This window comes from Mustelus asterias, chromosome 3 (assembly GCF_964213995.1).
Source record: "Mustelus asterias chromosome 3, sMusAst1.hap1.1, whole genome shotgun sequence".
Lineage (NCBI taxonomy): Eukaryota > Metazoa > Chordata > Chondrichthyes > Carcharhiniformes > Triakidae > Mustelus > Mustelus asterias.
Genome location: NC_135803.1, coordinates 6,194,845 through 6,211,167, shown reverse-complemented (window position 1 = coordinate 6,211,167; position 16,323 = coordinate 6,194,845). Strand labels below are relative to the sequence as shown.

The 16,323-nt window shown below is 48.1% G+C and overlaps 1 protein-coding gene across 1 annotated transcript in view; it reads right to left on the bottom strand.

Annotated features, from left to right (window-relative positions):
* The window catches only part of LOC144486402 (organic solute transporter subunit alpha-like), an 87,004-nt gene that overhangs the window by 17,298 nt on the left and 53,383 nt on the right, over positions 1 to 16,323 (bottom strand). The window contains exons 3-6 of the mRNA XM_078204445.1: positions 9,216 to 9,307; positions 7,419 to 7,573; positions 6,256 to 6,329; positions 4,490 to 4,648 (exon numbers count right to left, since the gene is read on the bottom strand). Coding sequence (XP_078060571.1) covers positions 4,490 to 4,648; positions 6,256 to 6,329; positions 7,419 to 7,573; positions 9,216 to 9,307 — 480 coding nt within the window. The remainder of the gene's footprint in view (positions 1 to 4,489; positions 4,649 to 6,255; positions 6,330 to 7,418; positions 7,574 to 9,215; positions 9,308 to 16,323) is intronic.

The window sequence follows — 16,323 nt, the reverse complement described above, 5'->3', positions numbered from 1 at the left end:
TGCACTAGAAAGCTTTAGATTGGCTAAGAGGGAGTTGAAGAGCGAGCTTAGAAGGGCTAAAAGGGGACATGAGAAGACTTTGGCGGATAGGGTTAAAGAGAATCCTAAGGCGTTCTATAGGTATGTCAAGAACAGAAGGTTGGTTAGGGCAAGTTTAGGGCCAGTTATAGATGGCAGAGGGAAGTTATGTGTGGAACCGGAGGAGATTGGTGAAGCATTGAACCAATATTTCTCTTCGGTGTTCACGCAAGGGGACATGAATATAGCTGAGGAGGACACTGGGTTGCAAGGGAGTAGAATAGACAGTATTACAGTTGATAAGGAGGATGTGCAGGATATTCTGGAGGGTCTGAAAATAGATAAATCCCCTGGTCCGGATGGGATTTATCCAAGGATTCTCTGGGAGGCAAGAGAAGTGATTGCAGAGCCTCTGGCTCTGATCTTCAGGTCGTCGTTGGCCTCTGGTATAGTACCAGAAGATTGGAGGTTAGCGAATGTTGTCCCATTGTTTAAGAAGGGGAACAGAGACTTCCCCGGGAATTATAGACCGGTGAGTCTCACTTCTGTTGTCGGCAAGATGTTGGAAAAAATTATAAGGGATAGGATTTATAGTTATTTGGAGAGTAATGAATTGATAGGTGATAGTCAGCATGGTTTTGTGGCAGGTAGGTCGTGCCTTACTAACCTTATTGAGTTTTTTGAGAAAGTGACCAAGGAGGTGGATGGGGGCAAGGCAGTGGACGTGGTATATATGGATTTTAGTAAGGCGTTTGATAAGGTTCACCATGGTAGGCTTCTGCAGAAAATGCAGATGTATGGGATTGGGGGTGATCTAGGAAATTGGATCAGGAATTGGCTAGCGGATAGGAAACAGAGGGTGGTGGTTGATAGTAAATATTCATCATGGAGTGCGGTTACAAGTGGTGTACCTCAGGGATCTGTTTTGGGGCCACTGCTGTTTGTAATATTTATTAATGATCTGGATGAGGTTATAGTTGGGTGGATTAGCAAATTTGCTGATGACACCAAAGTCGGTGGTGTGGTAGACAGTGAGGAAGGGTGTCGTAGTTTGCAGGAAGACTTAGACAGGTTGCAAAGTTGGGCCGAGAGGTGGCGGATGGAGTTTAATGCGGAGAAGTGTGAGGTAATTCACTTTGGTAGGAATAACAGATGTGTTGAGTATAGGGCTAACGGGAGGACTTTGAATAGTGTGGAGGAGCAGAGGGATCTAGGTGTATGTGTGCATAGATCCCTGAAAGTTGGGAATCAAGTAGATAAGGTTGTTAAGAAGGCATATGGTGTCTTGGCGTTTATTGGTAGGGGGATTGAATTTAGGAGTCGTAGCGTTATGTTGCAACTGTACACAACTCTGGTGCGGCCGCACTTGGAGTACTGTGTGCAGTTCTGGTCCCCACATTACAGGAAGGATGTGGAGGCTTTGGAGAGGGTGCAGAGGAGGTTTACCAGGATGTTGCCTGGTATGGAGGGGAGATCCTATGAGGAGAGGCTGAGGGATTTGGGATTGTTTTCGCTGGAAAGGCGGCGGCTAAGAGGGGATCTTATTGAAACATATAAGATGATTAGAGGTTTAGATAGGGTGGATAGTGATAGCCTTTTTCCTCTGATGGAGAAATCCAGCACGAGGGGGCATGGCTTTAAATTGAGGGGGGGTAGTTATAGAACCGATGTCAGGGGTAGGTTCTTTACCCAGAGGGTGGTGAGGGATTGGAATGCCCTGCCAGCATCAGTAGTAAATGCGCCTAGTTTGGGGGCGTTTAAGAGATCCGTAGATAGGTTCATGGACGAAAAGAAATTGGTTTAGGTTGGAGGGTCACAGTTTTTTTTTTAACTGGTCGGTGCAACATCGTGGGCCGAAGGGCCTGTTCTGCGCTGTAATGTTCTATGTTCTATGTTCTATGTTCTAAGGTGCTTGACAGGGACAAACAATATCTGACACTGAGCTACATTCGGACAGCTGAGCTAAAGCTTGGTCAAAGAGGTAGGTCTTAAGGATTGCCTTAAAGGAGGTAAAGAGAGGGGGAGAGTTCAAGGAGGGAATTCCAGAGCTCAGGGCCCAGGCAGCTGAAGGCACGGCCTCCACTGGCGGAGCGATGGAAATCGGGGATATGCAAGTGGCCAGATTGGAGGATGCAGAGGTTTGAGAGGGTTGTAGGGGCTGCAGGAGGTGACAGAGAAGGCAAGGCCATGAAGGTAGCTGAAGGCAAGGATGAGAACTTAATTCCTGAGATGTTGCTGGACTGGGTGCCAATGTAATTCAGCGAGTGCAGGGGTGACGGCGAACAGGGCTTCGTGCAAATTGAGACAATGGTAGAATTTTGGATGAATTTATATTGATGGCAGGGTAGGGAGAGGAAATGCAAGCCAGGGGAGCAATTACTGATTTATCTATTTAAGCAAGAAGTCAGTCATTGTAAACATGTGATGACACTGTGGTTACCCTCTCGGTGTCTTTATTTAGCTAATTTAGTTTAACAATGATTTTAAAGTCCAGCCTTGGGGCTGCAGTACTGCTGGTGTCCACCTAGTGGTGCTGCTGCTCCATGTTCAATGACTGCCCAGCAGTGCCAACAGCAGGGATATGGCGGTACTGCAGAGTGAACGCTCAGAGATTTTAACCCCATTCATTCTCTGTTTTACTCACAATATTTTTATCACATCTCAACATCACTCTTCCTGAAAGCCACGTGAAATCTAATCATGATTGTGAGATTGTATATTTTTGGCAATGCATTTATATAGGAGTTCTTTCCACCAATTTATTTTTTAAATTTATTCTTTTTTTAAGTTTATTTATTAGTGTCACAAGTAAGGCTGACATTAACACTGCAATGAAGTTACTGTGAAATTCCTCTAAATGCCACACTCTGGCGCCTGTTCGGGTTCACTGAGGGAGAATTTAGTACGGTCAATGCACCCTAACCCACACGTCTTTCTGACTGTGGGAGGAAACTGGAGCACCCGGAGGAAACCCACGCAGACACGGGGAGAACATAGAACATAGAACATAGAAAGCCACAGCACAAACAGGCCCTTCGGCCCACAAGTTGCGCTGATCATATCCCCACCTCTAGGCCTATCTATAGCCCTCAATCCCATTAAATCCCATGTACTCATCCAGAAGTCTCTTAAAAGATCCCAACGAGTTTGCCTCCACCACCACCGACGTCAGCCGATTCCACTCACCCACCACCCTCTGAGTGAAAAACTTACCCCTGACATCTCCTCTGTACCTACCCCCCAGCACCTTAAACCTGTGTCCTCTCGTAGCAACCATTTCAGCCCTTGGAAATAGCCTCTGGGAGTCTACCCTATCCAGACCTCTCAACATCTTGTAAACCTCTATCAGGTCACCTCTCATCCTTCGTCTCTCCAGGGAGAAGAGACCAAGCTCCCTCAACCTATCCTCATAAGGCATGCCCCCCAATCCAGGCAACATCCTTGTAAATCTCCTCTGCACCCTTTCAATGGCTTCAACATCTTTCCTGTAATGAGGTGACCAGAACTGCGCGCAGAACTCCAAGTGGGGTCTAACCAGGGTCCTATAAAGCTGCAGCATTGTCTCCCGACTCCTAAACTCAATCCCTCGATTAATGAAGGCTAGTACGCCGTACGCCTTCTTGACCGCATCCTCCACCTGCGAGGCCGATTTAAGAGTCCTATGGACCCGGACCCCAAGGTCCTTCTGATCCTCTACACTGCTAAGAATGGTACCCTTCATATTATACTGCTGCTTCATCCCATTGGATCTGCCAAAATGGATCACTACACACTTATCCGGGTTGAAGTCCATCTGCCACTTCTCCGCCCAGTCTTGCATTCTATCTATGTCTCGCTGCAACTTCTGACATCCCACCAAACTACCCACAACACCACCTACCTTGGTGTCGTCAGCAAACTTACCAACCCATCCCTCCACTTCCTCATCCAGAACATGCAGACTCTGCATAGACAGTGACCCAAGCCAGGAATCGAACCCGGGTCGCTGGTGCTGTGAGGCAGCAGTGCTAACCTCTGTGCCACCATGCTGCCCGAACCTGGAGGTTCCCCTCCAAGTCACTCACCATCCTAACTTGGGAATATATCGGCCGTTCCTTTGCCATCACTGGGTCAAAATTCTGGAATTCCCTCCCTAACAGCACTGTGGTTGTACCTACACCACACGGACTGCGGCCGTTCAAGAAGGCAGCTCACCACCATCTTCTCAAGGGGCAATTAAGGATGGGTAATAAATGCTGGCCTCGCCAGTGACACCCAGTGACACCCAGTGACACCAGTGACACCCAGTGACACCCAGTGACACCCAGTGACACCCACTCCTCTGAATTAGTCGGGATAAAATCCTGATTCTGTGACTTCATTGGCTATAAGACCCTCCCATCCACCTGGAGGTGGGGAAAGGCGCTATAGAAATGCAAACCTTTCTTTCCTTTCTCTCTGATTGGAGGTGTTGTGCTCAGTGACCTCTCACCTGGTCATTCTCATGTGAGGGAGGCAGAGGCAGCAGCAGCAACAGGGGCCCGTACTGACCACGATTGAGACCGTCTCCAAGTGTTCCAGCAAGGCTTCCTGTCCCTCGTAACCCTCCACAATCACCAAGAGCAGCAAATAGAAACACACCGCAAAATAGCTGAGGAAACAGAGAGCGTTCAAACCAAAATCAAACTCCGTATTTACCTCATTTACCATGGGGTGAAGGGACATGTTGGAGGATCAAAGGTCACAGTTCAGTATTCGAGTTAGACTAACTCGTGTTAGGATCAGGTTAAAGTATTGGATTAGAGCCACAGCAATCTCACAGAACAAACTCCTGTTTTCAGAGGATATTGGAGAATGTGTAAACTAAAGAGAGAGAGCGATAGAGAGAGTGTGTGGTAGAGAGAGAGAGTGAGATAAAGAGAGTGTGAGAGAGAGTGATGGAGAGGGAGAGTGATAGAGGGAGAGAGAGAGAACGTGATAAAGAGAGAGAGTGAGAGTGATAAAGAGAGTGATAGGAGAGAGAGTGATAGGTAGTGACAGAGAGAGAGAGTGTGAAAGAGACAGATAGAGAGTGTGATAGAGTGATAAAGATAGAGACTGAGAGGGAGAGTGATAGACAGAGTGCGTGTGACAGAGAGGGAGAGAGATAGAAAGAGAGAGTGATAGAGAGAGAGATTAATAGAGGGAGAGAGTTATAGAGAGAGTGAATGTGACAGAGAGAAAGAGATAGAGAGAGAATCTGGGCTGTGTAATAGGATTGGGTCTGTGTGAGAGTCCGGACTGTGTGTGAGGGTCTGGACTGTGTGTGAGGGACTGGACTGTGTGTGAGGGACTGGACTGTGTGTGAGGGACTGTGTGTGAGGGACTGGACTGTGTGTGAGGGACTGGACTGTGTGTGAGGGACTGTGTGTGAGAGTCCGGACTGTGTGTGAGGATCCGGACTGTGTGTGAGGGTCTGGACTGTGTCTGAGGGACTGGACTGTGTGTGAGGGTCCGGACTGTGTGTGAGGGACTGTGTGTGAGGGACTGGACTGTGTGTGAGGGACTGGACTGTGTGTGAGGGACTGTGTGTGAGAGTCCGGACTGTGTGTGAGGGACTGTGTGTGAGGGACTGGACTGTGTGTGAGGGTCCGGACTGTGTGTGAGGGTCCGGACTGTGTGTGAGAGTCCGGACTGTGTGTGAGGGACTGTGTGTGAGGGACTGGACTGTGTGTGAGAGTCCGGACTGTGTGTGAGGGTCCGGACTGTGTGTGAGAGACTGTGTGTGAGAGTCCGGACTGTGTGTGAGAGTCTGAACTGTGTGTGAGGGACTGTGTGTGAGGGTCCGGACTGTGTGTGAGGGTCCGGACTGTGTGTGAGGGTCCAGACTGTGTGTGAGAATCCGGACTGTGTGTGAGGGACTGTGTGTGAGGGTCTGGACTGTGTGTGAGGGTCTGGACTGTGTGTGAGGGTCTGGACTGTGTGTGAGAATCCAGACTGTGTGTGAGGGACTGTGTGTGAGGGTCTGGACTGTGTGTGAGGGTCTGGACTGTGTGTGAGGGACTGTGTGTGAGAGTCTGGACTGTGTGTGAGGATCCGGACTGTGTGTGAGGATCCGGACTGTGTGTGAGGGTCTGGACTGTGTGTGAGGGTTTGGACTGTGTGTGAGAATCCGGACTGTGTGTGAGGGTCCGGACTGTGTGTGAGGGTCCGGACTGTGTGTGAGGGTCCGGGCTGTGTGTGAGGCTCACTGGGATTGGGGAGTGCTCTGCCACTTACGTTGCTGCCATCATATCGACAAACATGATCGCCCGAGGAACCCAGAGACCCAGACAGGACGTGGCACCGATCACCTGGAACAGGAGGAGACACTCATTGAGGAAGTGAGCAGAGAGAGGAGAATGCAGGACAATCTAAACACCTTCCATCCTCCCTGTTACTCAGCAAAGAACCCCGTGTCCAGACCAACAAACTCTGCTGATATCTTTCCTCAATATCGTATCAATATCATCCTTAATCAACAATGCAACTCCATCACCTTCTCCTTTCTGTCTGTCCTTCTGAAACACTGAATAGCCTCAATGTTTAGTTCCCATCCTTGCTCACCTTGGAGCCACGTCTCCGTAATGCCAATTATATCATATCCCTTTACATCTATCTGTGTAACTGTGAAAGGAATAAACAATATTTTATAAATGATTGAAGATTGTGAAACTTGGACATCCACAGGGACTTGGGTTTCTTGTACGTGGAAAAACAGAAGGGCTGGGAGGCTTATCGTGTGGAGCATAAACACCAGCACAGATCAGTTGGGCCAAATGGCCTGGTTCTGTTCTGCAAATTCACTGTGATTCCTTACATTTTCTCAGGAGTAACAGTTAACTTTATGGCGAAGGAAATTTGGCATGTCAGCTACGACTCTCACCAACTTTTACAGATGTACCATAGAAAGCATTCTTTCTGGTTGTATCACAGCTTGGTATGGGCTCCTGCTCTGCCCAAGACAGGAACTACAAAGGATCACAAATATAGCCCAGTCCATCACGCAAACCAGCCTCCCATCCATTGACTCTGTCTACACTTCCCGCTGCCTCGGGAAAAGCAGCCAGCATAATTAAGGACCCCACGCACCCCGGACATTCTCTCTTCCACCTTCTTCTGTCGGGAAAAAGATACAAAAGTCTGAGGTCACGTACCAACCGACTCAAGGACAGCTTCTTCCCTGCTGCTGTCAGACTATGAATGAACCTACCACGCATTAAGTTGATCTTTCTCTACACCCTAGCTATGACTGTGACACTACATTCTGCACCCTCTCCTTTCCTTCTCTATGAACGGTATGCTTTGTCTGTATAGCGCGCAAGAAACAATACTTTTTACTGTATGTTAATACATATGACAATAATAAATCAGATCAAATCAAATCAAACAGATGAACTCACAGTTGGTGCTGCGCTAATCCACACTAAGGTCTTCATCTTAAAGGGACACCTGACTTTTTTCAGTAAATAGTAAGTGTTCTCCAGGTAGATGATGACAGACAGCGCAGTCATGGCTGTTAGTGCAGCAAACACACCCAGTTCCAACCAGCTCAATTCTACACAAGAACAGGGACAAGAGAAATTAACTCAGAAACTCGACGACAGAAGCACCACTATCGCAGAATTTTGAAACCTCCCCACATGTTAAACTGTGTCAGCTGCACTCTGATCACCGAGACAGTCAAGGTTAAAATCCATAATCCACAGCCTTGAGCACATAACCTAACCCTCCCCCCACCCCCTCCCCCCACCCCAGTGCTGACGTTGAGGGAGTGGTGCAGTGTCAGAGGTGCCATTTTTTGGGGAGGGTGTAAAACCGACTGCTGTGGGCTCTCTGAGGTAAAAGTAAAAGTGTTTGTGTCAACCACAGGAAGCAGACCCCGACAGTTAGAATCATAGAAAGGTGATGGTGCGGAAAGAGGCCATTCAGCCCATCATGTGTGCACCGGCCACAAGAGAGGAAGAAGAAATTAGTCGCTCATTTTAATCCCATTAAAATGGGGCGTCACGGTGGCACAGTGGTTAGCACCGCTGCCTCACAGCACCAGGGACACGGGTTCAATTCCTGGCTTGGGTCACTGTCTGTGTGGAGTCTGCACATTCTCCTCGTGTCTGCGTGGGTTTCCTTCGGGTGCTCTGGTTTCCTCCCACAGTCCGAAAGCCATGCTGGTTAGGTGCATTGGCCATGCTAAATTCTCCCTCAGTGTTACCCAAACAGGCGCTGGAGTGTGACGACTAGGGTATTTTCACAGTAACTTCATTGCAGTGTTAATGTAAGCTTACTTGTGACACGAATAAATAAACTTTTTTTTGAACATACTCCATCCCATGAATCACTCTGCTTGATGTTGCCTTTAACAATCAGATTCTCCTGGAGAAAATTGGGAGAATTCTAAAGAAAATCGGAGGAGATAGACAGATGTTTAATTATGTACAGAATCTAATCAGGCCTTGCAGATCCCAGCATTTCAGATGCAGATCCAGCCTCAACCACAAACCAAGGCACTGAATTTCCAGACACCCACTACCCTCTGGGTGAAAAGGTTTTTTCCTCATGTCCCCTCTAATCACCTTAAATCTAAGCCCCCTGAGAATTCACCCCTCAGCGAGGGGGGAACAGGTCTTTCCTGCCGACCTGTCTCGAATCACACAATCCGTACAGTGCAGAAGGAGGCCATTTTGCCCATCGAGTCTGCACTGACTCTTACCCAGGCCCGATCCGCATTACCCTGTTAATCCCCTGAACCTGCACATCTTTGGACTGTGGGAGGAAACCGGAGCACCCGGAGGAAACCCACGCAGACACGGGGAGAACGTGCAAACTGCACACGGACAGTGATCCAAGCCAGGAATCAAACCCAGGTCCTGGCACTGTGAGGCAGCAGCGCTGACCACTGTGCCACCGTGCCGCCCTGTCTAAGTCCCTCATAATTTTGTACACCTCAATTTGACCCCCCTGATGCCCTGGACTAATTTTTAAACCTTGATGACCTTTAGTCAGAACTGATCTGATAAAAGGTCTTTGACCGGAAGCGTGAACTCTGACCCTCTCTCCACAGACCTCTGGAGTATCTCTGTTTTATTCCAGCAGCTGTCTCATCAGCGGCCGCAGATTAATCTCAAAGTGACCTTGGTCTTGATGCCTTCACCTGGGTTTCTCAATTTAAAGACCAGTTTAGGACTTTATTTGTGACTTACCCAATATAAGATTGATGGATCTCGGAGCGGGTAAGAAACAGGCTTCGGAAACATTGAATTTCTCAATCTGTTCGATGATGTTTGGAGGAAACCTTCAAAACAATTTAAAAAGGAAAACCCCTTGATTAAACTCTTAGATCATAACTTGTTTTATGCACATCGAGGTCACAGGGTCAGAGGTCAGCACATACTCCATCCCATGAATCATTCTGCTTGATGTGGCATTTAACAGTCAGATTCTCCTGGGAGAATTCTAAAGAAAATTGGAGGAGATAGACAGATGTTTAATGATGTAATGACTTTAATCAGGCAATTGAGGTGGACCTATTAGAATATGAACTCCCTGATCAAGGGTCCTTTTTGCAACCTTGTGGAGTCCGTGGACCATGTCTCTGTGTCATACTGACCACAACTCTGTTAACTTTAGGATAGTAATGGACAAGGATGAGTGCTGTCCTACCGGTAGGGTGCTAAATTGGGGGAAGGCTGACTATAGCCGGATTAGGCAGGAATTGGTGGCCGTTGATTGGGAGAGGCTGTTTGGGGGTAAGTCCATGTGGGAGTCTTTTAAGGAACAGTTGATAAGGCTGCAGGACAGGCATGTGCCTGTAAAAAGGAAGGATAGGAAAGGTAGGATTTGAGAGCCGTGGATAACCAGGGAAGTTGAGGATCTGATCAAAAAGAAAAGAGAGGCGTACGTTAGGTCCAGGCAACTGAAAACAGATGGAGCTCTGGAGGAATACAGAGAGAGTAGGAAAGAACTCAAACGGGGAGTTAGAAGGGCAAAAAGAGGTCACAAAATGTTGTTGGCAGATAGGATTAAGGAGAATCCTAAGGCATTTTATTCATATGTTAGGAACAAAAGAGTTGTCAGGGAAAAAGTCGGACCTCTCAGGGACAAAGGAGGGGAATTATGCTTAGAACCCAAGGGAATAGGGGAGATCCGAAATGAATACTTTGCATCGGTATTCACAAAGGAGAGGGACTTGTTGACTGGGAGTGTCTCAGAGGGAGGTGTTGACCCGTTAGAGAGAATCTCCATTACAAGGGAGGAAGTGTTAGGTTTTTTAGGTAACATTAAAACTGACAAATCCCCAGGGCCTGATAGCATCTATCCTAGACTGCTCAGGGAGACAAGAGATGTAATTGCTGGGCCTCTGACGGAAATCTTTGTCTCTTCATTGGACACAGGTGAGGTCCCTGAGGATTGGAGGATAGCGAACGTGGTACCGTTATTTAAGAAGGGTAGCAGGGATAACTCAGGTAATTATAGTGAGCTTGACGTCTGTGGTAGGGAAGTTGTTGGAGAGGATTCTTAGAGACAGGATGTATGCGCATTTAGAACGGAACAATCTCATTAGTGACACACAGCATGGTTTTGTAAGAGGGAGGTCGTGCCTTACAAATTTGGTGGAGTTTTTTGAGGAAGTGACAAAAATGGTTGACGAAGGAAGGGCCATGGATGTCATCTATATGGATTTCAGTAAGGCATTTGACAAAGTCCTTCATGGCAGGTTGGTTAAGAAGGTTAAGGCTCATGGGATACAAGGAGAGGTGGCTAGATGGGTAGAAAATTGGCTTGGCCACAGGAGACAGAGGGTAACAGTCGAAGGGTCTTTTTCTGGCTGGAGTATGTGACCAGTGGTGTTCCGCAGGGCTCTGTACTGGGACCTCTGCTATTTGTGATATATATAAATGATTTGAAAGAATAACTGGTGTTATCAGCAAGTTTGCGGATGACACGAAGATGGCTGGACTTGCGGATAGCGATGAACATTGTCGGACAATACAGCAGGATATAGATAGGCTGGAAAATTGGGCGGAGAGGTGGCAGATGGAGTTTAATCCGGATAAATGCGAAGTGATGCATTTTGGAAGAATTAATGTAGGGGGGAGTTATACAATAAATGGCAGAGCCATCAAGAGTATAGAAACACAGAGGGACCTAGGTGTGCAAGTCCACAAATCCTTGAAGGTGACAGCACAGGTGGAGAAGGTGGTGAAGAAGGCATATGGTATGCTTGCCTTAATAGGACGGGGTATAGAGTATAAAAGCTGGAGTCGGATGTTGCAGTTGTATAGAATGCTGGTTCGGCCACATTTGGAGTACTGCGTCCAGTTCTGGTCGCCGCACTACCAGAAAGACGTGGAGGCTTTAGAGAGAGCGCAGAGAAGGTTTACCAGGATGTTGTCTGGTATGGAGGGTCTTAGCTATGAGGAGAGATTGGGTAAACTGGGCTTGTTCTCCCTGGAAAGACGGAAAATGAGGGGAGACCTAATAGAGGTGTACAAAATTATGAAGGGTATAGATAGGGTGAACAGTGGGAAGCTTTTTCCCAGGTCGGAGGTGATGATCACGAGGGATCACAGGCTCAAGGTGAGAGGGGCGAGGTATAACTCAGATATCAGAGGGATGTTTTTTACACAGAGAGTGGTGGGGGCCTGGAATGCGCTGCCAAGTAGGGTGGTAGAACATAGAACATAGAACATAGAACATTACAGCGCAGAACAGGCCCTTCGGCCCACGATGTTGCACCGACCAGTTAAAAAAAAAAAAACTGTGACCCTCCAACCTAAACCAATTTCTTTTCGTCCATGAACCTATCTACGGATCTCTTAAACGCCCCCAAACTAGGCGCATTTACTACTGATGCTGGCAGGGCATTCCAATCCCTCACCACCCTCTGGGTAAAGAACCTACCCCTGACATCGGTTCTATAACTACCCCCCCTCAATTTAAAGCCATGCCCCCTCGTGCTGGATTTCTCCATCAGAGGAAAAAGGCTATCACTATCCACCCTATCTAAACCTCTAATCATCTTATATGTTTCAATAAGATCCCCTCTTAGCCGCCGCCTTTCCAGCGAAAACAATCCCAAATCCCTCAGCCTCTCCTCATAGGATCTCCCCTCCATACCAGGCAACATCCTGGTAAACCTCCTCTGCACCCTCTCCAAAGCCTCCACATCCTTCCTGTAATGTGGGGACCAGAACTGCACACAGTACTCCAAGTGCGGCCGCACCAGAGTTGTGTACAGTTGCAACATAACGCTACGACTCCTAAATTCAATCCCCCTACCAATAAACGCCAAGACACCATATGCCTTCTTAACAACCTTATCTACTTGATTCCCAACTTTCAGGGATCTATGCACACATACACCTAGATCCCTCTGCTCCTCCACACTATTCAAAGTCCTCCCGTTAGCCCTATACTCAACACATCTGTTATTCCTACCAAAGTGAATTACCTCACACTTCTCCGCATTAAACTCCATCCGCCACCTCTCGGCCCAACTTTGCAACCTGTCTAAGTCTTCCTGCAAACTACGACACCCTTCCTCACTGTCTACCACACCACCGACTTTGGTGTCATCAGCAAATTTGCTAATCCACCCAACTATACCCTCATCCAGATCATTAATAAATATTACAAACAGCAGTGGCCCCAAAACAGATCCCTGAGGTACACCACTTGTAACCGCACTCCATGATGAATATTTACTATCAACCACCACCCTCTGTTTCCTATCCGCTAGCCAATTCCTGATCCAATTTCCTAGATCACCCCCAATCCCATACATCTGCATTTTCTGCAGAAGCCTACCATGGTGAACCTTATCAAACGCCTTACTAAAATCCATATATACCACGTCCACTGCCTTGCCCCCATCCACCTCCTTGGTCACTTTCTCAAAAAACTCAATAAGGTTAGTAAGGCACGACCTACCTGCCACAAAACCATGCTGACTATCACCTATCAATTCATTACTCTCCAAATAACTATAAATCCTATCCCTTATAATTTTTTCCAACATCTTGCCGACAACAGAAGTGAGACTCACCGGTCTATAATTCCCGGGGAAGTCTCTGTTCCCCTTCTTAAACAATGGGACAACATTCGCTAACCTCCAATCTTCTGGTACTATACCAGAGGCCAACGACGACCTGAAGATCAGAGCCAGAGGCTCTGCAATCACTTCTCTTGCCTCCCAGAGAATCCTTGGATAAATCCCATCCGGACCAGGGGATTTATCTATTTTCAGACCCTCCAGAATATCCTGCACATCCTCCTTATCAACTGTAATACTGTCTATTCTACTCCCTTGCAACCCAGTGTCCTCCTCAGCTATATTCATGTCCCCTTGCGTGAACACCGAAGAGAAATATTGGTTCAATGCTTCACCAATCTCCTCCGGTTCCACACATAACTTCCCTCTGCCATCTATAACTGGCCCTAAACTTGCCCTAACCAACCTTCTGTTCTTGACATACCTATAGAACGCCTTAGGATTCTCTTTAACCCTATCCGCCAAAGTCTTCTCATGTCCCCTTTTAGCCCTTCTAAGCTCGCTCTTCAACTCCCTCTTAGCCAATCTAAAGCTTTCTAGTGCACTACCCGAGTGCTCACGTCTCATCCGAACATAAGCCTCCTTTTTCTTTTTAACCAACAAAGAAACTTTTTTGGTGCACCACGGTTCCCTAGCCCTACCAATTCCTCCTTGCCTGACAGGGACATACCTATCACAGACTCGCAGTAGCTGCTCCTTGAAAAAACTCCACATGTCGGACGTTCCCAGTCCCTGTAATCTCATAGTCCAACCTATGTTTCCTAATTCTCTCCTAATAGCCTCATAATTACCCTTCCCCCAGCTAAAACCATTGGCCCGAGGTTCATGCCTATCCCTTTCCATCACTAAGGTGAACGTAACCGAATTGTGGTCACTATCACCAAAATGCACACCAACTTCCAAGTCTAGCACCTGGTCTGGCTCATTTCCCAGCACCAGATCCAATATAGCCTCACCTCTAGTTGGCCTGTCTACATACTGAGTCAAAAAACCTTCCTGCACGCTTTGAACAAAAACTGACCCCTCTAACGAGCTAGAGCTATAACAATTCCAGTCAATATTAGTCAAGTTAAAATCCCCCATAACAATTGCCCTATTACTTTCACTCCTAAGCAGGATTGACTCCGCAATCCTTTCCTCAACCTCTCTAGAACTTTTAGGAGGTCTATAAAAGACTCCCAACAGGGTGACCTCTCCTCTCCTATTTCTAATCTCCGCCCATACTACCTCAACAGATAAGTCCTCATCAAACCTCCTCTCTGACACTGTGATACAATCTCTGACCAATAATGCTACCCCTCCCCCTCTTCTACCTCCTTCCCTACTTCGACTAAAACATTTGAACCCCGGGACCTGCAGCATCCATTCCTGCCCCTGCTCTATCCATGTCTCTGAAATAGCCACAACATCGAAGTCCCAGGTACTGATCCACGCTGCAAGTTCACCCACTTTATTGCGAATACTCCTGGCATTGAAGTATACACATTTCAAACCCTGCTCCACCCCATCCATGCATCCCTCACTTTCAGCCCCACTACTCAGGATCCTTCCCCCCCCCCGAATCAGTTTAAACCTCCCTGCATGGCCTTAGCAAATTTACCCCCCAGGATATTGGTCCCCTTCTGATTAAGGTGTAGACCATCCTTCTCATAGAGGTCACACCTTCCCCAGTACGAGCCCCAATTGCTTAAGTACCTGAACCCCTCCCTCCTGCACCATCCCCTCAGCCATGAATTCAAACCTTCCCTCTCCCTATTCCTCTCTAAACTATCCCGTGGTACAGGCAAGAGTCCAGAGATAACCACTCTGTCAGTCTTGGCCTTTAGTTTCCACCCCAACTCCATAAATCCCTGCCTAATATCCCCTTCCCCTATCCTCCCTATGTCGTGTGTCCCCACATGTACAATAACTTGTGGTTTATCTCCCTCCCCCCTAAGAGTCCTGAATACCCTGTCAGACACATCCCGGACCCCAGCCCCTGGTAGGCAACACACCAACCCTGAGTCCCTACCTTTAGTTCCGACCCTCCTATCTGTCCCCTTAATTGTGGAGTCCCCAATCACAAGGCCCAGTCTTTTACAGCCCCTAACCACCTGAGCTTTCTCACTCGGCTCACCCCCAGAGATCTGCTCTCTATGCTCAGTTGATTCCTCCTCAACTGTAGCCTCCAGCACCGAAAACCTATTATGGAGGGGAACCGCCCCAGGGGATTGTCTTCCCGATTGCTTCTTACCCCTCCTCCTGGCATTGACCCAAGCCTCATTTCTAGGAGTTACTATTTCTCTATAACTCCTATCAACTTCCACCTCCGCCTCCCGAATTATGCGGAGTTCCTCTACCTCCCCCTCCAGCTCCTTTACACGCTCCTCCAGAAGCTGCAATCTAATGCACTTCTTACAACTAAAATCTCCTGAAACACTACTGGATTTCCTCACCACATACATCCCACAGGAGATGCAGCATACTGCCTGAACTGCCATCCCTGAAGCCATTACCAGCAAGAAAAAAGAAAACAAAAAAAAAACTTCCCCACACTTCCCCAACTGTCACTCTCCACTGCAGCCCGAGCAACACTCCCTCACTGAGACACCAACTGTCACACTCTACTGCAGCCCGAGCAGCACTCCCACAGTGAGACACCAACTGTCACACTCTACTGCAGCCCGAGCAGCACTCCCTCACTGAGACACCAACTGTCACACTCTACTGCAGCCCGAGCAGCACTCCCTCACTGAGACACCAACTGTCACACTCTACTGCAGCCCGAGCAGCACTCCCACAGTGAGACACCAACTGTCACACTCTACTGCAGCCCGAGCAGCACTCCCACAGTGAGACACCAACTGTCACTCTCCACTGCAGCCCGAGCAACACTCCCTCACTGAGACACCAACTGTCACACTCTACTGCAGCCCGAGCAGCACTCCCTCAGTGAGACACCAACTTGGTGGAGGCAGACACGCTGGCATCGTTTAAGACTTACCTGGATAGTCACATGAGCAGTCTGGGAATGGAGCGATACAAATGAATTGTCTAGTTGGACCAATGAGTGGCACAGGCTTGGAGGGCCGAAGGGCCTGTTTCCTGTGCTGTACTGTTCTTTGTCTATGTTCTGTGTCATAGGATGCACAACTTTTCAGTTTTCTCAGAAACCTTTCATTGATGTTTTGTTTGCACTTCAGCCCCACGCTCCTAAGCTACGGGCATCCAGTACGGAGGGGGGGGGGGGGGGGGGGGGGGGGGGGGGAGGCGGGTGG